The sequence below is a fragment of the Gopherus flavomarginatus genome, chromosome 4, assembly GCF_025201925.1.
Source record: "Gopherus flavomarginatus isolate rGopFla2 chromosome 4, rGopFla2.mat.asm, whole genome shotgun sequence".
In the NCBI taxonomy this organism is placed as follows: Eukaryota; Metazoa; Chordata; order Testudines; family Testudinidae; genus Gopherus; species Gopherus flavomarginatus.
Genome location: NC_066620.1, coordinates 132,384,751 through 132,411,763, shown reverse-complemented (window position 1 = coordinate 132,411,763; position 27,013 = coordinate 132,384,751). Strand labels below are relative to the sequence as shown.

The window sequence follows — 27,013 nt, the reverse complement described above, 5'->3', positions numbered from 1 at the left end:
GAAGGTTTTTTTACATTTCAGTAGCACTTTTGTTGTATTTCAGGAAGATGTAGAGACGGGAGTCCACCTTGATCCTGCAATCAAGGAAGTTCAGTACAATCCCACTTACGACACCATGTTTGCACCAGAGGTAAGAAGATTTTTATTAAAACCAGAAATGTTAGTCTTCCAAATTAATTGGCATTCCACTGAGAAAAGTATATGGCTTAAAAGGAATGTGTCATGTTAAAGTTGTTCTAATGTGAAATTCAGACATTGCAATGCCTGTCCTCTTCAAATATAAATATAGAGTTCCTCAAGTTCTCCCTCAATTCAGGGATGCCTCAAGCTTCTGGACTTTTAAAGTAAAGATAAGAACTTGGGTGAACTGTGAAAGACGCCACATAACACAAACAGGTACCCTGAGAATGTCACGTACATTTATAATATAATTTTTTAAACTATTTTAAAGCTATTTTAAGAGAAGAATTGTAAGAGCTCTTCTCTATCGAACTATAGAGGAGGGATCAGCAACCTTTGGCCTGCGGCCCGCCAGGGTGAGCACCCTGGCAATGCCGGGCCGGTTTGTTTACCTGCCGCGTCTGCAGGTTTGGCCTATCGCGGCTCCCACTGGCCACGGTTCACTGCTCCAGGCCAATGGGGGCTGCAGGAAGCGGCAGCTAGCACATCCCTTGGCCTGTGCCGCTTCCCGCACCCTCCATTGGCCTGGAGTAGCAAATTGCAGCCAGTGGGAGCCATGATTGGCTGAACCTGCGAATGCTGCAGGTAAACAAACCAGCCTGGCCTGCTCGGGTCCTAACCCTGTGGGCTGCATGCCAAAGGTTGCCAATCCCTGCTATAGAGTATATAGAGTAGGAAAGGTGGAAATCAAATAATGTGGAGCATTGTGCTGTTAAGAAGCCAGTACAGGAGATTACCTGGTTGAACATCCTGAAGTGTCCTGTCGTCTCAGTTCTTTTGATGTCTACTCATAATGTTAATCAGTGAGCAGTTGCCAGAAGTTGTAATTATAGACAGAATGGTGCTATAGGCATCTAACAAGAAATTTTAGAAAGACTGGGAATGTAAAATGGAATATCACAGTGAAAATTTAATCATTCATTGTTAACTTCTATCTCGTGATGAGACTAAGAGCATTATAGGGGAGTAAACTGAGAACCAGTACAGTTCTTTACACAGCATGTTGTCGACGTGGGGAATCCACTGCCACAGGAGATCAAGCCTAAGGAGCTGATCCTGGGCAGCATTCAGCATGCGTAAATCCTGTTGAGTATATTTGGTGCTGCATATATGAAACACATCTCTGAATCTGATCAGGATGTAGCCATAATATTTTTTTCTTCTTCAAAGGACAGGATACTTTTATGACTAGTAATATTCAAGATAAGGGTAATCAAATCTTATGCTTCAGTGTTTAAAATCTCATTGCCAAGGGTTAGGAAAGAAATTTTTGTATCTTCCTATGTAATTATTATGGAATTGGCTGGTGAGTTATGAGTGTTTTTTCTTTTAAGTGAAGCATCAGGTGTTAGGTATTGCTGGAGACAATATAACATACAAACTGGTTTCATGGCCTGATTTGGTATGGGCAAGCAAGTACAGAATCAGAAATAGTTCTGTTGATCCGTACTTGAATTCTGCACTAAAGGCTTTTATTGGCATATGACTGGAAATTGAGTATACAAAAAAAATCTAATGGATTAAATGATTCTCTCTCCTTTTGAAATTCATAAGAAAAAAATAGAAAAAATAGGTTTTAAGATGGGAGAGAATAGGAAACTTTTTTCAAGAAAGAGGAGGCTTGGTTAATTCTATTATGTGCACTCTAAAATGTGTCAAATTATTACATTTAAAAACAATTTTATCTTGAGATTGGTATTCAGCACAGGAAAACACCTTTGGGAATAAGCAACATGTGTAAAAGGTAATATACTTAGCTTTAATGCATGCAGCTGTCATAGTCTTGAAATCACAGCTGCTCAGAGCCGGCAGTTATTTTTTTTGCAAAGCTTGAGCCAATTTTGGTATGTATGGCCAATAAGTAGTACAGTTTGAGTTTTCCGAGATAAAAAGAAGCAGAATCAAAAAGGGTTTATCATCTGTTTTGAGGCAAGAATATGCAGCCTCTGTAAGATATGATAGTTTAGTGTCTTAAATGTTACAACCATAGAGTTTCTAGTTGAATCAACTAATAACATAGTAAACCTTACTTGTGGTCGTCAATTTTACATTTAAAAAATGCTTGAGAGATTGCTTTGGTAAATACAGATAAAATATTCAGTTTCTAATTTCTCCTTGGGAATTGGGGAGGAGTGAATAACATGGGAAGAGAACATCCATGTGCTGTGAGCATGACATGTTACAGTATTGGGAGACAGCTCTGCACTATTTCAGTACTGGTGCTCTTGCCAGGTATGGGGAATACTTAATCTGCACTCATATGTAAGTATCTAGATGAGCCTTACCTGCGCTTCATTCTGTTTGCCCAGTCCAGAATGGGCTTGTTTATTGGCCACAACACTCCTGGATGGAATGTCAGACCTGCTCAAGTGTGTGATGATAGTGTGTGATAAACACATGTACTATTATGCAAACATTCATGTGTCATTGCTTATCAATGCTGGTAGTTATTTTTACTCTGACAGAGGCTAAATTCTCCTCCTTTGTGCTCCACACAGTGGTGCTCAACTCTAATATTCTGTTCTCCATATTTTGAGAGAGCCTGTTGACTTGCATGGAAATCCATTCAGATAGGGCAGAATATACAAGTCAAGATCTGCCATGCAGGTCTAAAGAAACTTCTGCTCTTGCATTTCAGCTCTTCCATCCCAACTCATCACTTTGCTGTAACTATATACTATATCCAGTTCTGTAAACTCTCCTATGCAACTCTCTGTGAACCATGTGGATACTTCACTTAACCAATATACAAATATGAAATTGTACAGTACTGCACTTTCTTTAGAAAACAAGTGTTCATTTGTGTATGAATTGTCTATATTCTGTAGTTGTGCAGCTGATGCTGCTGATGATATCACATTTTTTCTTTGAGTGATAAAGATTTTACAAGGTAATTTCTATATTGGTACAAGAGTTCTCTAGGGCTTGACTTTTTCAAAAAGGATAATACTATGTGGTTTTAGCTTCCCCTTCCCCCTTTCCTGTTTTCTTCTGTACGTTTGCATTGTTTACCTATTTAATGGGAGGTTTTGCGTGTGGAGTAAATTTTTTTTATTATTGAATTGTCCTTGCCAACAGTGCTGTGGGCAAGAAGCTCCACCAAGAAAATTATTTAATGCATAAAGAAACTCCTATTCTAATTGGTATATAATATAATGTACAAATATTATTCTGACATATATTCAGTTACAGTAGCCATAAAGGGAAAGTAAGCTAAAGCCACTATATACTGCCCTTCTTGAAAGTCGCACAGTTCGTGCGCTATAGAACGTTATAGATGATCACAAAATACTTAGCAAGAAACTAATTCTTGCTTCTAGAATAGTGTACAACCTTTTAAATACTTTTAATTTTGTTGATGCAGTTTGGTCCAGAAAACCCGTTTAGGACTCAGCAGATGGCTGCACCTAGGAATATGCTTTCTGGGTATGCAGAACCAACACACATCAATGATTTCATGTTTGAACAACAAAGAAGAACGTTTGCAACTTATGGTAAGACGTGCAACTCCTTATATTTAACCCTTGAGGCTGATCTCTGTCTTACACTCTCAAATGTGTGGCTGGGCCTTTAACAGACTTACAAAACAATATTAAATGAGAATCTGCACAGTTATAGATCATGGCATTTATTTTGGAAATGTTATTCAGTTATTCCCTCTGAAATGTTAATCAAATTCAAGACCTTCTTCTGAACCACTTTAATTAAACCCTTCATTAGTTGTGGTTATGTAGAAGATAGAAATTACAATTTCACATTTTAACAAATTGGCAAAAAATTGTGACAGAACCTACCCACAATAGGCTTATGATTCTAGCACGGTGTAGCTATCTGAAAGTTAAAAAAGCTACTTACCATAGCAACTGGTTCTTCATGATGGTTGCATATATGGATCCACACTTCCCACCCACCTTCCCCACTTCTTCAGTATTTTGTTCATGATTTCTGAGTTAATGGAAGGAAGTGGACGGGTGGTTGGTGCCAACACCCTTTTTTAAGGTTTTCTGTCTCAGCAGCATGAGAGTGTATGGACTCCGAGGAGGCTTGCTAGAAGCTTTGAGCTCTTGCTAAAGGCACTCATCTCCTTATGCATGTAGATCCATATGGGCAATTGCCATAGTAACCAGTTAATTCATCTCAAAGACCTTTTTTTAGCTTTCAAAAGCTACATTGTGAAAAGGCATAAAGCTCGTTTTGCTCTTGTTCTTCAGATTGAAACAGTGCCATAGAAAATGTACAGTATGTAAAAGCAAGTGGATTTCTGAGCTTTTTCAGGTGCAAAGTATATGCTGTGTATTTAAATGACATTTTAACAAGTTTTCTTGTACATTTCAGCATACAAGGCTTTTATTTTTTCACTTAATATTTGTTTATAATGTATCAGTTTTTAAAATATACAGTTTAATTTGGTATGCTTATGGCGATGTCAACACTAGAGAGCTTCCAGTGGCGCTCCTGTAGTGATGCAGCTGTACTGCTCTGAGATCTCTTGTGTAGCTGCTTTATGCTGATGGGAGAGAGCTGTCCTGTCGACATAAGTAATCAACCCCCCAGTGAGCAGCGGTAGCTGTGTCAGCAGGAGAAGCTCTTCCACCGACGTAGTGCTGTGCACGGTAGTGCTTATGCTGGTGTAACTTACGTTGCACAGGGGGGTGGAGTATTCACACCCCAAGCAACATAAGTATTGTCAATGTAAGTGGTACTATAGACATGACCTCTTTCTGCTGAAGTATGAGAGTTTGAAGAGCATAAGTTATCCACCAGGTAGGTTCTGAAATTTCCACACAAATTATTTAATAACATAGAATACTCAGTCCACCGCTGTTTTAAAAGATCTGCGTATGCAGATTGCTTTCTAAATTAAACTGTGTTATGAAGGCCATGATCCTGCAATTGATTGCATGGCACAACAGTCTGCCCACATGCTGAGCCCCATGCAGCAATCTGCTTGTGTGCTATCAATTGCAGGACTGGGACATCAAGGTTTAAATTATGAAAACTAGAGTCAGTGGGAGCCATGTTTACCCAGAAAATCGTGAGGATAAAGTATCAAATTTTAAGTAATTCTTTCAAATGTCAGAAATTACTATTTAATGTGTATACATTTCTACCTCGATATAATGCTGTATGCGGGAGCCAAAAAATCTTATCGCATTATAGATGAAACCGCGTTATATCAAACTTGCTTTGATCCACTGGGGTGCGCAGCCCCGCCCTCCCGGGAGCGCTGCTTTACCGCATTATATCCGACTTTGTGTTATATCAGGTCATGTTATATCAAAGTAGAGGTGTATCTTCAAATTTTCTTTTTCAATTTCCTCTTTGGTTTGTTGCTGCTTGTTTCCATATGCACCAGCTACCACTTGTCCTATTTTATAAGTGCAAAACTCATTGGGTATGTCTATACCTGCAGCCCGAGTCTGAGCCCATGTTAGCTGACTCAGGCTCGCGGGGCTTGAGGTGCGGGGCTATAAAACTGCAGTGTAGACATTCCCCCTTGCAGAGACTCAGAGCCCAAACTCCAGTCCACACCCGAACATCTATACTGCAGTTTTATAGTCCCGCAGCCCAAGTGCTGCAAGCCCACATGAGCTGACTTGGGATAGCCATGCCCTTGCTATAGGTCTTGTATTGCAGTGTAGATTCTACCTATTTTTATGAGTAACAGAAACTAGTGGCAACCTTGTCCACAGGATCTTTGTTTTGTTCTGGGGTTGGTTCCAGAAGTGGAGCAGCAAATAAGCTGTGCTACACTTGGTAAATCAGAAGAACCGGCACAGAAGCATTAGATGGTTCAGTTAGGAGGGGCAGTAAATGAGAATTGTGATGTCTCAGCATATCAGCAAGTTTGTTATGAATTACTTGAAAACATCCCAGAATTCTTGAAATATGTTGCTAGAGTCTCATTGTACTATTGTTCATAGAAAACTTTATCTTGAAATATTGCCTTTCAGTTTAGGGAAAGGAAGATAAAAATTTCTCATGGTAAATTGGATTAGTAGCAGAGCAGAAGTGTGCAGCTATCTCTAAATCTAGGTGGGAAGCAGTGTTACTGACTGATTCTGCTTCAGCATACTAGAAGAATCTGTAAAGTAACCCTGCTTCAAAGTTGCAGGTTTCAGAGGCCTCCTACCTCAGCTGTTAGGGCCCATTTTGTTCAATTGGCATTTGTTTAACCAGTGACTTGTCTCTAGAAATGCAAATTAAGTGTGTTTTAAGATAGAGGGCCTTGTAGGTGAATAGTTTTGTAAAAGGCAGCAAAGGGAATTGGTGAAGGATTTCTGTGCCTTCCATTTAATCTATTTACTATACTTAGAATTACAATCTTGTTTTATGTGTGATTCTTTAAAATTTAATACTCAGTCAGCTAAAACCCTGTTTATTATATTGCTTGGCAAACAAAATAAGTAGTTTTTGTGGCTCAAAATATTTTCATTCTACTTTTCTTAAGAGAAGTACTTATCTTCCTGTAAGCAATATTCTTTCTGTCCCCATTCTTGGAAGGGACAGGGGCATACTTCTTATACCAGGAATGGGCAAACTACGGCCTGCAGGCAACATCCGGCCCACCAGCTGATTGAATGCAGCCATCGAACTCCCGCTGGGGAGCAGGGTCTGGGGCTTGCCCCGCTCCCACGCTCCAGCCGGGGATCGGGGTTGGGGGCTGCTCCACGCATGCATGCTGCGGCTCCCAGAAGCAATGGAATGTCCCTCCTTCAGCTCCCACGTTTAGGTGCGGCCAGGGGGCTCTGCGCGCTGCCTCGTCTGCAGGCGCTGCCCACACAGCTCCCATTGGCCGCAGTTCCCGGATAGGAGCAGGAGCGGGGACATTCTGCTGCTTCCGGGGAGCTGCTTGAGGTAAGCGCCGCCCAGGGCCTGCACCCCCAGCCCTGATCCCACTCCCGCTCTCCGAACCCCTCAGTCCCAGCCCGGAGCATCCTCCTGCATCCCAAACCCCTCATCCAGAGCCCTCACACCCCAACCCGCTGCCCCAGCCTGGAGCCCCCTCCCACACTCTGAACTCCTCATTTCTGGCCCCACCCCTGAGCCAGCACCTCCAGCCAGAGCCCTCACCCTCTCCTGATCCACAGCCTCAATTTTGTGAGCATTCATGGCCTGCCATTCAATTTCCATACCCAGATGTGGCCCTCAGGCCAAAAAGTTTGCCCACCCCTGCCTTATATGCTGGCAATATGTAAATTCCCCAAACTAACCAGTATGTAGGTGTAGGCTCACTTCATCAATCATCTTCCCGACATTTTCACCTTGCCCTCATACCCATCCTGGAAAGGCTTTCTCCACTAGCTTGATATTACAGTGAATATGACTTATTCAATGTAGCTCCTTGTTGTTTCAGAGAACCAGGTCTAAGTGGCTAGTTATTAGACATCTGAATCACTTATTTTCATAAATATAGTTTGATGACTAAATTTTCAGAAGTGACTGGTGATCTTGGGTGCCTCATATTTTTGGTTGGACAACTTGAGATGCCTTAAAGGGCCTTGTTTTTCAGAAAGTGTTGTGCATGTAACGTCTGAAGGACAAGCAAGACTTTTACATACATTCGCTAAGCACTGTTGCTCAGATCCAGCACCAAGCAGGAATAAGATTTGGCTAGTAATTTTTACAGGGCCCAAGAATATTAGAAAGTGAATGTGTCTATCAGCGTGTGCACCTAACACTTTTTTATTAGAAGTATATTATCCTTGCATTCAAGTGTCACTGTCAAGGTACAGTTCACTTTGGCAGGTCTTTCAATTGCCTACTCTGTTGGGATTGTTTAAAATTTCAGTATATGCATCCTTGGCGTTTCATTCTGCAAGAGTGAATTAATCTACTATGAGTGCATCTTTAAAGAGATTTATTTACCTGTAATTGTTCTGTTATGTGCATTAGGCTTGTTTGTGCTTTTTTACCCCCAGCTTTTTTCAGATATAAGGTGGAGTGGAGTTGTCCTTTCCAATCAACGTCAACATATAATCTTGATGTCTCTAGTTTTAATTGCAACTGAAGGAAAAATGAGAGTCAGGGCAGGTCATGTAAATGCCTAGCACGCTAACGCAGTAGGAGAAAAGGACGCTTTCCGTTCCCATTATAAAGTAGAAAAGTTTTTCTATAAGAAAAGATACTGGACCAATGTCAGACTTGCTTGTAAGTAGGCATGGCTCCCACTGAAGCCTGAATTTGACTCTGTCATAAACAGATAGTTAAGGGTTAATAGAACAGGAGTACTTCATGTCTCTTTTGACTGTAAAGAGTTAACAAGTTCAGTGAGCCTGGCTGTCACCTGACCAGAGGCCCAATCAGGGGACAGGATACTTACAAATCTTGAGGGAGGGAAGTCTTTGTGTGTGCAGTTAGTGTTTGGTTGTTCACTCTGGGGGCTCAGAGGGACCAGACGTGCAACCAGGTTTCTCTCCAATCTCTTTGATACAGTCTCTTGTATGTCCAGAATAGTGAGTACTAGGTAGGTAAGGCGAGTTAGGCTTATGTTTGTTTTCTTTATTTGCAAATGTGTATTTTACTTTGTACTTGTATACTTAGGCTGGGAGGGTATTCCCAGTGTCTATAGCTGAAGGACCCTGGAACATGTTCCATCTTAAATTTACAAAGATAATTTTTACTGTTTTTTTTCTTTCTTTAATTAAAAGCTTTTCTTGTTTAAGAACCTGATTGTTTTTTTTATTCTGGTGAGACCCCAGGGGACTGGGTCTGGATTCACCAGGGAATTGGGGGAGAGAGAGGTTAATTTTCTCTCTGTGTTAGGATTACTTTCTCTCTCAGGGAGCGTCTGGGAGGGGGAGAGAGAAGGAGGGGAGGAGGTGGATTTTCCTTTCTGTTTTAAGATTCAAGGAGTTTGAATCACAGTGATCTTCCAGGGTAACCCAGGGAGGGGAAGCCTGGGAGAGGCAACGGTGAGGGAAAGGGTTTACTTTCCTTGTGTTAAGATCCAGGGGGACTGGACAGGGGGTCCCCGGGCAAGGTTTTGGGGGGACCAGAGTGTACCAGGCACTGGAATTCCTGGTTGGTGGCAGTGCTACAAGTACTAAGCTGGTAATTGAGCTTAGAGGAATTCATGCTGGTACCCCATCTTTTGGACGCTATGGTTCAGAGTGGGGATTATACCATGACAGATTCAGTTGCTCCATTCAGTGGCTTGCTGTCCCTCTTTCCCACTACTAAGCAAATGAATCCCAGAGATGGTATTAATACAGCTCAAGGACACAAAAACCACTGCATTGATTTTGACATGTATCGAAAGTAGAATCTCTGCTTTAATAACAGAAACCTTATGGCTTAGAGGAGCCCATTAGATGACTGGCTCAGTAACAGCAGGCCGTTGTCCTGTAAAATCTAATTGGCAATGTCTGTTCCGCTTGATTGTGTTGAACACATGTTAGTATAACATTTAGATAATCTGTGTAACAACTTGGAATAATTTTTACTAAGTTATTACACAGGCATGATGGACCTTCATATTTTATCACAAAGGGATTTATTTATATTTCACTTTCCTATATTATGCATGTAGACCACCTGGAGGTATAGAGTGCTCTGTAGGGTCAGATCAGAGTTAAAGCACCAAAGCACAAGTCTTGATTCCAAAAGCAGATCTGCTGCGTTGCTCTGCTCTTCTGCTGACTCTTGGAGACATTTGAAGAACAATTGACTCTTTCAGCATTTAAAAAAAAAAAGGGTGGGTTAGGGAGCAGACTGGGAGTGTTGCTGATCCAGTGCACTTTCCCCAAGAGAAAGGGGGAATAATTGTGCTGGTGCAGGGATATCCATGGAGAGACTTTTCTAGTGTCATGGTTCTCTCTGAGTGGATCAGCAAAATGTCAAGTCATGTGACAGTGCTGCTGTGGTGGTGTTTGCTCTAGCATTTATCTGGGGATTTGGTTGGTCATCTTCACTTTCTTGATTTAATTATCTGAATTCTGAGGTCTTATTTGGGTCTTCAAAGGACACTGTCCCATTCCAATATTTAATTAAAATTCATTATATGTCCACGAGGGTGCACACTCTCTCTCAAAAAAAAAATGGCATTAGTGATGGTAAATATTCTGTGCACCTATTCCATAAAAACTAGATGTAATTATTTATCTTTACTATAACATTAAAGGTTGTGCCATCTACTTGTGTTCTTCCCACCACAATCCCAGTTATTTAATACAATATGTATTATCATGCTGCATTTCTTGGATGTGTGTTGTGTATCCATGCAGAATGATACACATTTAAAAATTAATATGTTGCTGTAACAGTTCAGTTTTAGGACTGTTCCTGAGGTTAGCACTCAGTACTTTAGCACATGGCCGAGTTCAATAACTTGACCAGTGACTGCTTCAACTTGTAAGAGGTTTGAGTACTCTGGAAGCATCATGCTCAGACTCTAGTGGGAAGCGAGCACCAGGCAATGCTCTGCAGTAAATCCAGTAGCTAGGCTGGGAGAAGAGTTTATGGACTTCAAAGCATATCTCATTCAGTCCTTCTTGGCTTAGGAAGATATCTTAAATATAGGGCTTTGAGGAAGATATATTGGGGCAAAGGTCCTCTGAGAACCAAGAAGAGAATCAGTCTCTGAGAACATATGCAGAGCAAAAATTTTAGCTAACAACTGGTATTTTTGCTTTTTATTATAGGTTATGCATTAGATCCCTCTCTAGATACTCAGGACGTTGCTACTAAATACATTGGTTCTGTAGAAGAAGCTGAAAAAAATCAAGGTAAGTAATGTCAAACTGGATATAAAACAAAATGGTTTTAATGGCTCTCTGTTCTGTTGTGTTTCAGTTTTATAGAAAACAAATAGGCTATCGTGAGATGCTAGGAAATATTAACAAAGGTTTTTGATGATGTGTCAAGAGAGATGCTCCTTAGACCAGAAGTCTAGGATGAAATGTTGTGTATTTTTTTTTTAAACTCAATAATGAACTGTAATTTCCCTTCCATGGTCAGGTTAAGAATAGTTTTGGCGAGGAGAGGGGTGTTTCTCTTTTTTTTTTTTTTTTTCCCCCTGGAATGTGAATGTTTTTAATAGTCATCTGTTTTTTGTTTTCTAACATAAGAGTTCAGATTATGATTTGACATTAGAATAGAACATTTTTTTCATATACAAATGAACTTAACAGGTATGTATTTTTGGAGTTCAGTTGAGCTGTAGTGTCATCCTTATTCCATCATGCTTTGTGCTAAAATTGTACTTTTCCTGCATTGCAATAGCTGCATAAAGTAGGTTAATCAACTGTATCATACTACTCAGTGACAGAGAGTAAGGTGATAAATGATGTATACACCAGTTTGTCTTAACACTTCTGCTTGCAATTTTGTGTTGTCAATAGTTAGCAAAATGGAGCTGTTCTCCCAATACCCCCTAAAAGAAAAAGGTAGCCCAGTGGCAAGATTTTCATCCAGAGGCAGAAGGGCCTGTAATTACTACTTCGATGTAACACATTTAATGTTTTTAGTTCTAGTAAAGTGGTTTATTTACATTTGAAGTTTATGCTCATGTAAGCACCTTCTCACTAGCAACATCTTCCCTCATATAGCATGAAATTTGTTCCTATATTTAATTAATACATACTGCTGTACCTTGTTCATGATGTTATTTTCAAAGAACGTTTTTAAAATGCTTTAATTTCACTTTCTCCTTTAAAAGTGAAGTTGAGGATTTTAGAGCTCCTTTCACAGCAATTCTATTGGGGAGAGAGGCAGTCAAGATAAAAGTCGTATTTAAAATTAAAACTTAACCTGTTACTAATAACATCTGTAGTTTAGCTGAAAGTTTTTAAAAACTCTATTTTTATTTATAAGGTGTACTGTTTGTTTGCTTTGACAGTACACTGGCTCTTTCCCTTTTGTTTATGGGCAGCGTCACTTTCTGATTCATATGCAGCAAATGTTTAGGATTTCTGAGTGTACACGTGATTTTAAAAATCACAAATATATATCATCCTATGAAGGGTTTTGTACAACTAATGCATTATCTAAACTTTAATATCTAAAACTCACTGTCACTTTGATTTCCCTCACTATTTTTCTTAATGCTTTTATATTGCAATGATGAAATTCTGAAAACACAAACTTTACTTTGTAATGTAAAGATCTTAGCACTCCCGGTAGGTTAGTGAACACGTGCAGCTCAGTGTAAGACTTGAAAGATGCTTGGGATGAAGTGGGGAAGGGAGACTGGGCAGATGACTGGGGATTCTAATTATTACTCCGGCAAGTGATCTTGGAAAAAAAATCTGGTGCTGGAATAGGGAAGCTTAGTTTTCAGGGAAGTCGAGATGTCTGGACTCAATTGTTTTCCAAACTTTACAGAGTGCGAAGTGTGAAACAATTAAAAATGCCTAGTCACTGTGTTCATGTGGCTGCAAAAGAGTAATGATAAATATATTTTTGTGGACTTCACATGTATTTTGACTCATGTTAAGTCCATTATAACAACCATCCATCCATACCTAGAATCTTACAGCCTACTCATCTTCTCGTTACTTTGGATTAAATTAGCTGCATTCATAAGCAGATAAGTGAAGCAGCATTGTGATCCTGAAGACCTCGTCCATTCTGATATTACTTGGCGTTTCTATACTGAAAACACAGTGATTAGTGTTCTTGACATTAAATGTTGCATAAACGTCAGTGTGTATAGTGTTATGTTTCTTCCTGCAGGTTTAACAGTATTTGAAACAGGACAAAAGAAAATAGAAAAAAGGAAGAAATTCAAAGAGAATGATGCATCTAATATTGATGGCTTCCTGGGACCATGGGCAAAATATGTGGATGAGAAAGAAGTAGCGAAGCCCTCAGAAGTGAGCATTTTTTTAAGTGTATTGGGTAGGAATTTAGCAACACAGTGGCATACCATGGCAGAGACCTAGGTATGGAAGAAATCTTGTGACTTCACCAGTATAGGCCAGTGGAGACCAAAAGCACTGTGGCAATGATACATTTGAAGATAGTGCTTTAAGTACTGTATGTCTGAAAATTTGGACAGTGGTTTTAGAAGAGATTTTGTATTTATTTTGTTGGCCTGCGGGTAGCTGCTGTATGATATCAGAAGCATCTAGTTAAAAAGAATAGTCAAGAAATACTCTTTAGTAGGAAAAAAGACAAGGCTTGCCTCTCTTCAATCATTGACACTTAGGGCTTGTCTACACATACAGTGCTGCAATGGCGCAGGCACACCGCGGCTGGTGAGGACGCTCTATGCCGATGAGAGAGAGCGCTTCCGTCAGCATAATAAAACCATCTCCATGAAAGGAGGTGGCTATGTTGGGGAAGCTCTCCCACTGACACAGCACTACACCAGCTCTTATGTCAGTGTAACATATCACTCGGGAGCGGTTTATTCACGCCCCTGAGTGACATAAATTATGCTGATATAAGCTGTAGTGTAGAGAGAGCCTTTGCTATAGCCTATAAGCATGAGTAGAATGCATTGTTTTTAAATTCTTTCTAGAGTTCGTATAACTTTCTAAGCTGCTCTGGCTTTGGTTAAAATTTTACTTTTTGTAATTGGCTTTTCTCCTATGTGGAAAATATTTCTAATATTCGTATTTAACAAGTACATTCATTTTAATAAATAAATGTTTCAGTTTTGGCTTTTTGTCTTCAGCTTCAAGGTGACTTTTTAAAAGTCAAGACTGTATTTTGTTTTTCTAGGAAGAGCAGAAAGAGTTGGATGAAATAACAGCAAAGAGGCAGAAGAAAGGCAAACACGAAGATGATAAACCTGGAGAGGAGAAGACTATCTTACATGGTAATGCCATTTTAGTCTGCTTTAATTTCTGCTACATTCATCATCAAGGATAATATCATGTGACTTCATGTCAGCTATACCGCTGACTCACTCTGGTAACTATACCATGTGAATCTCATTAGCTCCAATATAGAACTATAAAAGGAGTTAAACTCTCCCGTAGACTGTATTTACACTATAGACTTTTGAAGATGTGTAATATCTGACCAATGTATCTTTGCTGACAGAAGCTCCTAGTGTGGATGCAGATATATCAGCAAATTTGCATTTTTACAGGTATAACCTATTTCTTTCATGGCTGGGAGAGGGGAGAGTTTTACCGGTACCAAGCACAGTTGTGCTGGTATAGCTGCATACATGATAGGATCTATTCTGTACAGGTAAATCATCCCTAGTATAGACAAAGTCATGACCAAGCTCAACTGAAATGTTTTTAAATTAACAGAAGAGGAAATCTCAGTAAGAGGGCAAATTTGAAGTAGTGCCAGTTTGTATTGTTCAGAGTACTGTGGCAATGTCACCTGTTTGTATATTAATTTGAAAAACGCTGGCAATCACCTTGAAATTGCCATTCGCTATTTTACAAAATGAAATCTTTAGGGTTTTGGGTTCTGCCCCATTGCAGATCTAGTACTTCACTAACCAGCTGATGCAAAATCAGTCTTTTGCCTTGATCTTGTAACTGCAAGTAATACTTTGGATTACAGTTCATGCTGTAACAGATTATATATTAAACATTAGACAGTCACTTAAATTTTGTGTTTAGTCTATTTTATGCCAATTTTCTTGCTGTCATGTTGTGAATAATTGTTTAGCCAAGTAGAGTTGCTGCGTATTGAAAGTTTGCATTATTACATAAAAATAATTACTTAGGGCCTCATCGCAAAGCCCTAAGCAGGCAAAATAGCCAATCATTTCAATGACAGTTTTGCATGCATATGTCATGTGAATCCCATTAGCTCCAATATAGAACTATAAAGGAGTTAGATTCTCCCATAGGCTGTGTCTACACTATAGACTTTTGAAGAGAGATGATATCTGACCAATGTATTTGTGCTGACAGAAGCTCCTAGTGTTGATGCAGATAGGGCCTTCATTAATACAATTAAAGAGAGTAACTTGTAAACTGGGAATCTTCCTTCATTGATGCTAATTCCTACTAACAGGAAAAGACATAATTGGAAATTCTTTTCTCATAGTCATATAACAGGAAAAGGAAAGAGCTGTATCACTTATATTTATGACTTACTGTATTTTTCATGACCATGGTATGTCAATAGCATAACACTCAATAGAGTGAATAATACAAAATATCACGTCTATTTGTTCTATATCTAGTGATTTTTCCTCTGTTTTCCCAGAGGAAGTTTCAGTAGGGAATAAATGTTAGGACTGCTTGTTCTGTACTTTTCAGTTGTAAATGATGGGTCTCGGGGGAAAAAGAACAAACAAGCTTATGACCAGAAAGTCATCAGTTCTTCTGTTCTCTAACTGTGTATCTTTTATTAAATTATTGATAACTTATTCCCATGCAAAAAGACTTCACCTGGAGTTTAAGGTAGAATGGATCTAAAATAGAGATAATACCCTTAAGGAACACTTTATTGTTCTCACAATACAAACTTCATGCAAATTCCAAATTAACTTTCCATTGTATTAAATTACCTCAAATATTTAGTAATATGCAAGTAGACAATTAAGGTCACTCAAACAACTTAATGTTGCCTCAAAAATGCTCCCATGAGACAATCTAGAAATTAAAAGATACTTATCTTTCCATCGCACAGGTTCATCTCCTTAGAAGCTAATGTCAAAGTGCTGAGTATTCTCTGAAACATCACTGCCTAAATATGACAGTTTCTTACTTAGATGACTTGCTCCCTCTGTGTTCTCAGTCATATCTGGTTGGTGGTGATGGTGTTTTAGGGGTGGAGTGGACTAGCTTTACTGCTGTTAGCCAGGCTGACCAACAGTTCTGTGAGGGGGAATTAGATCTTTATCTGACCTGTTAACAATTCAGTTGATGCACCATATTCCATACACTGGGCTAGTTGGAAATATAAGTTGCCCTCAGTTATTTCTGTGCAGCCCCACTGAAGGCAATAGAATTGCTCAGGGGTAAGGGACTGACTTCAACTCCTGTTGAAACAATCCCATTGATTTCAAAAGATTTGGATTGAGCCATAAGTGAGAGCCCCGTTTGGTCTGTGGAATCTTTATCACTGTTGGCGATAAACAAGACATGGCAAAAAAAAAGCTTAATGTTCAGAACGCAAACAGTTTCCAGCATTAGCAATCAGAAAAACTTGACTTCTTATTTGTAGACTGAGCACATTTAATATCAGATAGCTGGGGCACAATAAATGTAGAAATCCAGAGAGCAATTTTTGGTTACTTTTCAGAGCAGGACTGCTGTCTTATATTTAATTCTTAATCTTAATTGTATGTGATGGTTGGAACTTCCCAAGTCTGTAACCTTTGAAACTACAGGTTCCCTGCAACTCATAGTACTTTTTGTTTTGTTTTGTTTTTTTGTTTTTTTTAGTTAAAGAAATGTATGACTACCAGGGAAGATCCTATCTTCATGTTCCTCAAGATGTTGGCGTTAATCTCCGTTCTACAGTGCCCCCTGAGAAATGCTATCTCCCAAAGAAACAGCTCCATGTATGGTCTGGACATACAAAGGTAGGGAACACTGTTTGTTTTGCAAATGAGGTTTTTCTTTTTTCATAATGTAAATTTTTATCTTAGCTTTTGAGATCCTTATTTATGAAATACCGGGCCCAAGCTTGCTCAAGACAAATTTTCTGGCGTTTCCAAAATTGTGCATAAACAAATTGAGTATTTGCATACTCAAATATATATTTCTTCATTTACCAGTTTCCATGCACAGTTGCAGGTTTTGCACATATGTAGTGAAATCCTGATCCCTAGGAAGTCAATAGCAAAACTCCCACTGGCTTCAGTGGGACTAGGATTTCACCCATATACTAGTACATAAACAAATTAGGTTTAATTCTGGAGGGTCATGAAAATTTTGTCCTTACTGTGAAAATTTGTAACAATTCCCAATCAAAAACGGTTTCATCGTACTAACAGTAACATCATAAGATTTCCCACAATGTAATTGTTGACTACAGTTTCTCATGCAGAAGTCCTCCTTCACCAACGCTATGTTTACACTACCACTTATGTCAGTATAACTTGTGTCAATCAGGGATGTGAATAAGCCACCTCCTGAGTGACAAAAATTACACTGACCTAAGCACTGATGTGAAAGGTGTGGGGAGTCCCTCAAAGAGAGGGAGGGTATCACCCAGGGAATTTGTGGGAGGGATGCAGGGAGCCCCTTGTGTGTGCCATGAACTCAGCCTACAGAAGCTATGAAGTGTGCAATCCTCTACTTATTTAGACTTCATGTATGAGTGCACAAAGTCAGTGACATTAAATATCAGTAACAGAAGGATTTCCCTGCTTTGCCAGGAGCTCTTAGAGATAAAGTCCTGGATAAAAGCCAACTCACTTAGGCTCAATCCAGAGAAACCTGAGATGAAGCTGGGAGGAGGAGGAGAAACACTTTAAAGAGCTATTTAACTGCTCCTTGAATTCTGTTTTATTTTTTTACAATCATCAGAGTGGCTTGAAATCTCAGGTTCTTACTAGACTGTTCTCCATGCACCCAAATGAGAATGGCCAGCAACGATTTCACTTCTAGCTGGCCAGGATATTGCACCTGTCCATCCTTTATAGATACAGCTTTTATTCTGGTTAAAATGTGTTTATTACCAAATGGTTGGTCTGGAGCTAGCCTTGAAGACCATTTAGCAGGTCCAGATAATGCAGACTGGATCTGCTTGCCTTTTTGGTAGTATAGACTGCGGATGCGGCACGCTGTTCTGACCTGTAAATTGGTTGCTGATGTCCTTTCTGAGTGAAATTCAGAGTGTTGGTTTCAGTCTAAATAAAGCTTAAAATGTCTGGACCTTAACCCTGGTCTACACTACAGTGTTAGGTCGATGCAAGGCAGCTTACGTTGACCTAACTCTGTAAGCGTCTATGCTGAAATGTAACTCGCCCGCTACGCTGACTTAACAACTCCACCTCCGCGAGAGACAGTACTTAGGTCAACACAGTGTCAGTGTAGAAACTGCATTGCTTAGACTGACTTTCAGGAGCTATCCCACAATGCCACACATTGACAGTTAAATTGGTCCACACGCTCCTGGTGAGGACGCGCGCCATTGACAAGGCACGTAGTGTGGACATGCAAAAGCAGTTTAATTACTGTGGTGGCTGTACATTGACGTGATTTTGTACTGTAGACATACCATTAATTTTCAGGCCATGTGTAGTAGGACAACTGCACTCTGAAGGAGCCCCTTGAATTAGCTGTTACTAGACAGAAGCTGCTGAATCAGGGGCTGATATTTTTCAGAGTTGGGCCCTCACCATTGCAATTTGATTTTGCCGATAATGCATCTGAGCCCAAGTTGGATTAAGTTTATGATAAAATTCAAGGCACGTTCCTTACCCAGAGCTTTCAACTCAAGGCAGACTCTGGAGACTCCTAATGTTTAATCCTTAGGCATTTAATCTACTGGCTACTATCCACTGTCTTGGATCTCATCCAGTAAAATGAGCCAGCTTTAGCACAAGGTATATGTTCCTCATTCATGCATGGTCATTAGTACTATCCTAATCATGTTAAATGTGCTTAAACATGACATTGTGTTAACTGTGTTGAATATCTGCAATAAGAAGAAAATATTATCAAGGCCTGGTATATTTTGTGATCAGCTGGGCCTGAATTCTGGGGCTGTGTTCTTAGAATCTCTAGCATTTTGGTGCAGCAGGCTGGAAATTGTGCTGTAGAATCATTTACAGTTGAAAAATGAACAGTGCAAATGAATGACCTATATGAAAATGAAGATACAAATAGCGCAGTAGCCCCTGTGTGTTTTGATACTTTTTCTACATAGGTCCCACCATGTCCGTATTTAATATGCCAAACTTTTTATACTGACCGTGCATAACTAAGCTTTTGCAGGAGGGCAGGGAAAGAGCAAGCTAGATACCGTGGCAGCTAGGGATATTTGGGGCTTTGGCCCTAAGAGAGAGAGAAGCACCTGAGCTGTGCCTTTCTGCTGAAAGGGGGACATCTCAATGGCGTGGTAAAGATTAACATTGTAATGATTTGGGCAGTTTCTGCCTCCTTTTGGAGCTGTTATGTCTGGCTTTTTGCATAATTCTGAACTTGAGAAGTCTTGGGTGAAAATCGTGACCCCATGGAAGTCGATACCAAAACTCCCTTTGACATCAGTCGGGCTAGGATTTTCATTCCTTGTGGGTTTTTCTCTGCACTAGCACTTTCTATTTATGGTAGCGGTAGTGGGAGAGCTTATATAGACCAACTGCAGAAGTTCTTGCCACCAAGTCTGCTAATCCTGTTTAGTGAAGATAGTTGGAAGGTAAAAATGCTGGCATTCTGTCTACACTAGCACTTCACCGTTACTGCTCCCTGTAGAGCTGCACTATTAGAGTCCTATTCAGTAATTAATCTTTTTTTTGAGGAAATCTTTTTTTCACCCCACTACGTTCCATGCACTGATTTCTGTGGTACCTCTTAGAATCCCCTGCAAATCTTTTTATAACATTGAATAACCCTAATACTCAAGAAAGGATAGGTTTGTCTCATACATTGTGTGTACTCTGAGTGGAGCTGTTGCTTACTCATCAGAAAACTGCACATGCAGATGGTTCATATATGAACAATTACCTGTGCTTACATGTGCGAATTTTACTGGGAAAAGTTTGCCAATACAACTTAACTGCTATGAAAATATGGTTTTGTATCTATCAACTTAGTGCCTCTTTTGTTTGTTTGAGCACTAAGCAGGCTTGAGAGGCTGTCTAAATAAACACACTTGAAAACTGTCTGAATCAGTGTTTCCTTCACTTACTTCTCCCATTCTGAGTTCAAGATTTAGTTTCCTTGTATTCGTGATGTTTCAAACTTCATACGTAACATAGCATGTTTATGAATTCCCTTGCTCTGTTTAGGTATGTGTAATAGAATAAGTTTTTTGTAGGAAACTAGCATCCAGAAATCAGGATGCTGTAAAGTAAAATGATGTAAAGTATTGTCTGTCTGAAAGTCTTTGGGAGGGTTTTTCCACATACATATCTGTTGGTTTTATAGTAACCTCTTTAAAAATCTGATTGCAGCCCAGTGAGATTGCTCACCTGAGTAAAGTTACAAATGGCCTTTAGTGTTTGCAGGGTCAGGGCCTGTGTGGTTGAAGTTGTTGTCATGCAAAAGGCCTGAGTTTGAAGTGACCCAGGAGGCTGCTTAGAGAGGCCCCAGTTACTGATCACAGGATTGTAGTATAAAGAGGATTGTAATTATGATTGTGCAGACCTGGGTGTATTATGGAGAGGTCAGATTGGCAGGGGGGAGAGCTCTTTGTTATTCTTTTGTCAGAGCTAACGTTCCAAACCCACAATTTGTATTTCTTTGCCAAGGGCTGCCATGGTAATGGTGTAGGTGGGTGTCAGTGTGGGAGGGGAAGGGAGCATGCATACAACTGTTGCAGTGACTCAAGATTGCCCCCTGGTGATTCAGCAGGAGCAATTGTTTAAAATACATTGCTGGAGATTGTACAGGCTCCTCTTCAATCTTTCACATTTCTGGAAAGGTTGTGTTTTAGGATTTGATCTGAATATTTTAGAAAAGAGAGAAATTGAGCTAGGAAAAATCCATATGCTCAATTTGCTGTTTCTTAATCATTTATGTTCTTATTTACAGGGTGTCAGTGCAGTCAGGTTGTTTCCACTCTCTGGCCACATTTTGCTATCTTGCTCCATGGACTGTAAAATTAAAGTGAGTTGTTTCTGATATACCTTCACTTCATACAAATGTTGCATTCACAGCATTTAAATACTGAGTCTAATTTCTGTTAGAACACCTACTTTTCCAGGGTTTGAGACCTCTGTTTAAATTTGTATCAGGCTAAAAATTGTCAAATAAATAGTTTTCCTACATTATAGTTTTTCTCTCAAATGGTTTGAATTAGTTTCTTTGTTCTGCGTAGAAATAAATAGTTAAGTTGTCAGTCGCAGTCATATCTACCTGCTTTGAATGTAAAAATAAATAATGCAGAAACTATTTTAATGCAGTAGAAAGATCACAGTTAATTTTTGCACTTCCTGACTTAAATTTAAGGTTTCTTCAGCAACTTGGCTCTGTGTGTGTTAAATAGATGCCTATCACCACCCTGCCTACGCTGCATGTACTGTGTTTTGTATTCTTCTCCCTCATTTCTCATCTTCTTTTATGTTTAGATTGTAAGTAGGGCTGTCAATTAATTGTAGTTAACGCACATGATTAACTCAAAAAAATTAATCAGGCTTTAAAAAATTAATTGCAGTGTTAAACATAAAACCAACTGAAATTTATTAAATATTTTTGGATGTTTTTCTACATTTTTAAATATATTGATTTATATTACAATACAGTGTACAGTGCTCACTTTGTATATACACTTTTGATTACAAATATTTGCACTGTAAAATGATAAAAGAAATAGTATTTTTCAGTTCACCTTATACAAGTACTGTAGTGCAATCTCTATCATTAAAGTGTAACTTACAAATGTAGAATTTTTTTGTGACATAACTGCACTCAAAAACAAAACAATGTAAAACTTCAGAGCCTGCAAGTCCACTCAGTCCTACTTCTTGTTCAGCCAATTGCTAAGACAAACAAGTTTGTTTCCATTTACAGGCGATACTGTTTCCTGCTGCTTATTTACAATGTCACCTGAAAGTGAGAACAAGTGTTTACATGGCACTTTTGTAGCTGGCTTGTAAGGTATTTGCGTGCCATGTGTGCTAAACATTCATATACTCCTTCATGCTTTGGCCACCATTCCAAAGGACTTGCTTCCATGCTGATGATGCTCCTTAAAAAATGTGTTAATTTAAATTTGTGGCTGAACTCCTTGGGGGAGAATTGTATGTTGCCTGTTCTGTTTTACCCGCATTCTCACATATATTTAATGTCATAACAGTCTCGAATGATGACCCAGCACATGTTCATTTTAAGAACACTTTCAAGGCAGATTTGACAAAACGCAAAGAAGGTACCAATGTGAGATTTCTAAAAATAGCTACAGCACTCTACCCAAGGTTTAAGAATCTGAAGTGCCATCCAAATCTGAGGGGGACGAGGTGTGGCGCATGCTTTAAGAAATCTTAAAAGAGCAACACCCCGATGCAGAAACTACAGAACCCGAACCATCAAAAAAGAAAATCCACCTTTGCTGGTGGCATCTGACTTAGATGATGAAAATGAACCTGTCGGTCCACTCTGCTCTCGATCATTATTGAACAGAACCAGTCATCAGCATGGGCGGCAGGTCTCATAGGCTGGGGGGAGATTTTGTCTCCCCAAACAGCCAGGCGTGAACCCACCCCCTGCTATGACCGCTCCCTGTGTGGCTCCAGTCCTCCGGCTCCAGCCCCACTGGAGCTGCACACTACCCTCCTTCCCACACTCTGGAGCTGGGGAGGCTGCAGCTGCCCACTTTTCCAGCACTCCGAGGCTGGGGCCATGCGCTGCCCACCCTTCTTCATTCTGGAGCTGGGGAGGCTGTGGCCGGCCGCCCAACTCCCACAGCTGGGGAAGCTCGGGCTGCGCGCTGCCCACCCTCCCAGCGCTCCTTTGGGGCTGGGGAGCTAGCTGTAGGACTGGGCCGGTGGCTGTGTTGGGGGGGTCGGCTCTGGGCTCCGGCGGAAGGCGGGGAGCTTGGCTCCAGTGCAGGGATGGGGGAAGAAGCGTGGCCTCGGGTGGAAGGGGTGGGGCTGAGGGCCAGCCTCCCCCAGCTGGCGGTTCATGCACCACCCATGATCATCAGCATGGATGCATGCCCTCTGGAATGATCTTGAAGTATGACAGGACATATAAATATTTAGTGCATCTGGCACGTAAATATTTTTCAGTGCCGCCTACAACAGTGCCATGTGAACTCCTGTTCTCGTTTTCAAATGATGTTGTAAACAAGAAGCAGGCAGCATTATCTCCTGCAAATTTGTTTGTCTGAGTGATTGATTGGCTGAAGTAGGATTGAGTGGACTTGTAGTCTCTAAAGTTTTACATTGTTCTACTTTTGAATGCAGTTTTCTTTTTTGTACACACTTCTACATTTGTAAGCTCAACTTTCATAATAAAAAGGTTGCACTACAGTGCTTATATTAGGTGAATTGAAAAATACTATTTCTTTTGGTTTTTACAGTGTAAATATTTATAATAAAAAATAAATATCAAATGAGCACTGTACACTTTGTATTCTGTGTTGTAATTGAAATCAATACATTTGAAAATGTAGAAAACATCCAAAAATATTTAAATAAATGGTATTCGATTATTATTTAACAGCAGGATAAATCACTTTAATCGTATGACAGCCCTAATTGTAAGCTTTTTGGGGCTAGCACTCTGGCTTCATGTGTGTATGTAAAATCCTAAAACAATCTGGGTGTTAGCACAGTATAGGTACTTAATAACATTTAAATGCTAATCCAATTAGGTTATGAAGGTCACAAGTCCTTAAGCTTACCTTTGCTGCTGCTATCATTTGGTAAAACACAATTTTATGTAAAGCTAAACTTTATAGCTGGGACAGATGTTGATAGCAAAACATTTTTTGCTGAAAATCTCCTGCTCTGAGTTTAGGAAACTGGGCCATTTAATTTCTCATTGCTGAATAAAATTTCATTTTAGTTCACTCTTGCACACTGTTGAGAGAGTTGCAGAAATTCTGTGGCAAATGTTCACATTATTTCTGAATTTCAAGATTGGCTAGTTGTGACCAAAATTCTCATAAGAGTGTCTCGTACATCCGTAGTTAAACTTGTCATTTAATAAGAATGTGGAGCAGAAATTAACATTTCTGTCTTTTCTTTTCCCCCAAGCTTTGGGAGGTATACGGTGAACGACGATGCTTACGAACATTTATTGGTAACCTCTCTTTTTTACTGAACTCTTTAATATACATTAAAACAACTTCCTTCTTTCCTTGTCTCCTCTGCCCCCCCACCAAAGTAGATTTAATTACTTTGTGATTTATGGGGGGGAGGGTGTCAGTGCCACAGAAGACATGTAGGCATCTGAGAAATATGTCAGCTTTTCAGTATGGTGTTGGCATGAAAGCTGAAGAGGCTGCGTTTGTGCATGACCTTCTTTTGTTTTTAATCTACATGATTTAGTGTTGGCACTGAAGACTTCTAGACCATAAAACAAGATATTAGTGTACTGCGTCAATTGGTTATCCGTCATTACCAGAAATGGATCAGATAGTTCCCTATTTTTTGTTACCTACTCCTCCCCTCAGTACTTCATGTCTGAAATTAGATGGTATGCTCAGAGTAGAGAGTAATCTCTCCTTACTTGTACTGTGAGGTACCTAGCACACTTTTGGGTGTGCTAAAATTAACTATTGTGATGTTGTCATTTAACTAGGTTTTAGCATAGAATTCTAGAATATTAGGATTAGAAGGGACCTCAGGAGGTCATCTAGTCCAACCCCCTGCTCAAAGCAGGACCAATCTCCAGACAGATTTTTTTTTACAGCAGTCCCATAAATGGCCCCCTCAAGGATTGAACTCTTAACCCTGGGTTTAGCAGACCAATGCTCAAATCACTGAGCTATTCCTCCCCCCATCCTCTGGGCTAGACAAGAACTGAATTTCTAATGCAAAAGGAACAGAGAAAGACTTCTCACAAAAACTATTCAGCCCTTCTTTTAAATATAAAAATGGAACAAGTCCAATATTTTCCTTGTAATTGAGAACTTTTGTAGGGGATTGAAAGAGAGAAATGTGAGCTTTCTAGCAGTCTTTGCTGCAGCTTATGGTTTTTCTCTTGAAGTGAAAAACACTTGTAAAATGATGTGCTGTCATTTGAAGTGCCCTTTTATCAATGTTCTTAGTAGCCAAGGCATCAAGCAGATTGGCTAAATTGATGCCTCAGGAAAGGATCTCTTTGAACTGTGGTTTCAGAACTTTCCTGTCATGAGTCAGTTCACCTGCTGTATTTATTTTAAAAGTATGTGTAAGCTAAAACGTAGGACCCTTTAAGTCTGCTACAATGGCTAACCCGAATTATTCTGCAAGGTGGGGCAGATTATTCTACCTGAGCAACGTGCCTTCCTGACCTAAATATTTCCTATATTCCACAGGGGATTTAATTTAAGGATGCCGAAATTATTTACCCACTTGCTATTGCTGCCATCCCAGGATTTTTCTGTGCCCAGCAGTTGGCATTCTCTTCATTGAATTCCTCTATAGTGTTCAGTTCTTGATTATCCCTTACTTTTTTGTCTTAGATGTTAATGTTTGTTGTGATATTTTTCACATGCAGTGCATTGTTGCTATAGCTATGTCCAGGACAATCTTTGAAGCAATAGTGGATTTTGAGGTGCTACTTGTACATCATATTTGTAATGCAATACATGCCATTTCGGTGCAGTGGGGAGTTCAGCTGCATCACATTTTAAGATGTCTAGAATATGCAGACAAAACATATTTTAATTAAAATAAATTGCTTTGCGGGAGACAGACTTTTAATATGAACGTCAACAAAACTAGTCATCTAAACTTTCTTTTACCATCTTGGCACTTATCCCATCCTCATATGGTTCAGATATTAGGCTAGTTAAGTGTTAAGATGCACTTGTTCCAAAACAAACCCTTCTGTCAATGCAGTTCCAAAGTAACTTCTATCTGGCTGTCTGCACTAGAATGCTTTGGGAAATTTCCTGCTGTTGCATTCTCACCACTGGAGGGAGTTGATGTTTTGCCACTGTGTCTCATAACCTTGTTAAGGACAGGCTTAGACAATACAGTAATAAAAATGGCAGTCGCCATATGAGCCCTGTAACTGATAGCTGTTGGGGCTGCAACTATAGTGGTGTAGCAATGGAGGATTTTCCTAGTGCAAGGAGGCCTCCTGAGGTCAGTCTTATTCCTCAAATAGATGTTTAGTTTTAAAGGTTTGTTATGTTTCATCTGGAGAAGTTTTAGAATTTTCCTCAATGTTGCAGTAAGTCTCTTTGCAGAGGTAATTCCCAATGGCTTTATTTTCAAATCTCATAACGGCCTTCAGAAGGTACTGTTACTTTTCCAGTTGAATTGGTCTGCTGAAATAAAATTTACAAGATTTTCTTAGGTAAGTTCTAGTAGTTTTCTGTGTTGCCAGAGAGTGTAATTAAAAGCTGTAATTCACCATTAGTATTGTGATTTATCTGCATTCTACCTGTGGTAACGTTCTCCAGAAAATCCTAATTCCTAGCATTGGGGGTAAAGAGTTAATTCTTCTCTCTACCACACTTCTTTTTTATCTTTTAGGGCACAGTAAAGCAGTTCGAGACATCTGCTTTAACAATGCTGGAACTCAGTTTCTTAGTGCAGCATATGACCGGTATCTTAAACTCTGGGACACTGAAACAGGTAGGCTTAAATACATACACGTTCAAATCTAATGATCATTGTAACTATTAGTAAACAGCTACTGTTTTAATAGCCATGCTTTCTCTTATAGTGCAACACTGCTTTTTCAAGTACAGGGAGAGCAATTTTCTCATCTCCTGAATGTTTTTGCTGTCACTGTAAAACTACAGTTAAAGTAGTCTTGGTGTTTAAGATAAAAATCCATCGTAACAAGGATTTACACATTTATTTTTAAAAATTACTTTTTCTATGCAAGTTTTCAAGTCAGTCAAAGAATGGGGCCAAACATTTACTAAATTAGAGGGAATTTGGCACCCCTTCACTTATAAGAATGAAATTAAGTACTAAAAGTAAATTTTTGAATTGAATATTTTACTATAATTTAGTAAAGGATTTATTCCATAATAATTCTTCCAGATTTAAAACAAAAAAAGAATTTTCCCAAATGGGTGGGGGAAAGAAATAACAGTAATTATAGCGACGACATTTATTTCACATTTGTATTTTCATTGCTAAGAATGTTAACAAATATTATATTCACCTAATGCTGAGTGTCTCGGC

The 27,013-nt window shown here is 39.5% G+C and overlaps 2 protein-coding genes across 4 annotated transcripts in view; one reads left to right on the top strand and one right to left on the bottom strand.

Moving 5' to 3' along the window:
• The window catches only part of WASF1 (WASP family member 1), a 234,296-nt gene extending 230,043 nt beyond the window's left edge, over nucleotides 1-4,253 (bottom strand). Inside the window, exon 1 of the mRNA XM_050951388.1 lies at nucleotides 4,036-4,253. The gene's annotated coding sequence lies outside the window, so the exon portion shown is untranslated. The remainder of the gene's footprint in view (nucleotides 1-4,035) is intronic.
• Nucleotides 1-27,013, top strand: part of CDC40 (cell division cycle 40) — a 56,775-nt gene that overhangs the window by 10,100 nt on the left and 19,662 nt on the right. For 2 of the 3 annotated variants that reach the window (XM_050951379.1, XM_050951380.1), the window contains exons 2-10: nucleotides 44-130; nucleotides 3,545-3,674; nucleotides 10,824-10,907; nucleotides 12,856-12,995; nucleotides 13,849-13,945; nucleotides 16,491-16,630; nucleotides 20,751-20,825; nucleotides 23,918-23,963; nucleotides 26,351-26,452. In XM_050951379.1, coding sequence (XP_050807336.1) covers nucleotides 44-130; nucleotides 3,545-3,674; nucleotides 10,824-10,907; nucleotides 12,856-12,995; nucleotides 13,849-13,945; nucleotides 16,491-16,630; nucleotides 20,751-20,825; nucleotides 23,918-23,963; nucleotides 26,351-26,452 — 901 coding nt within the window. Of the gene's footprint in view, nucleotides 1-24; nucleotides 131-3,544; nucleotides 3,675-10,823; nucleotides 10,908-12,855; nucleotides 12,996-13,848; nucleotides 13,946-16,490; nucleotides 16,631-20,750; nucleotides 20,826-23,917; nucleotides 23,964-26,350; nucleotides 26,453-27,013 lie in introns of all 3 variants that reach the window. The other variant, XM_050951378.1, reaches the window with a different exon arrangement.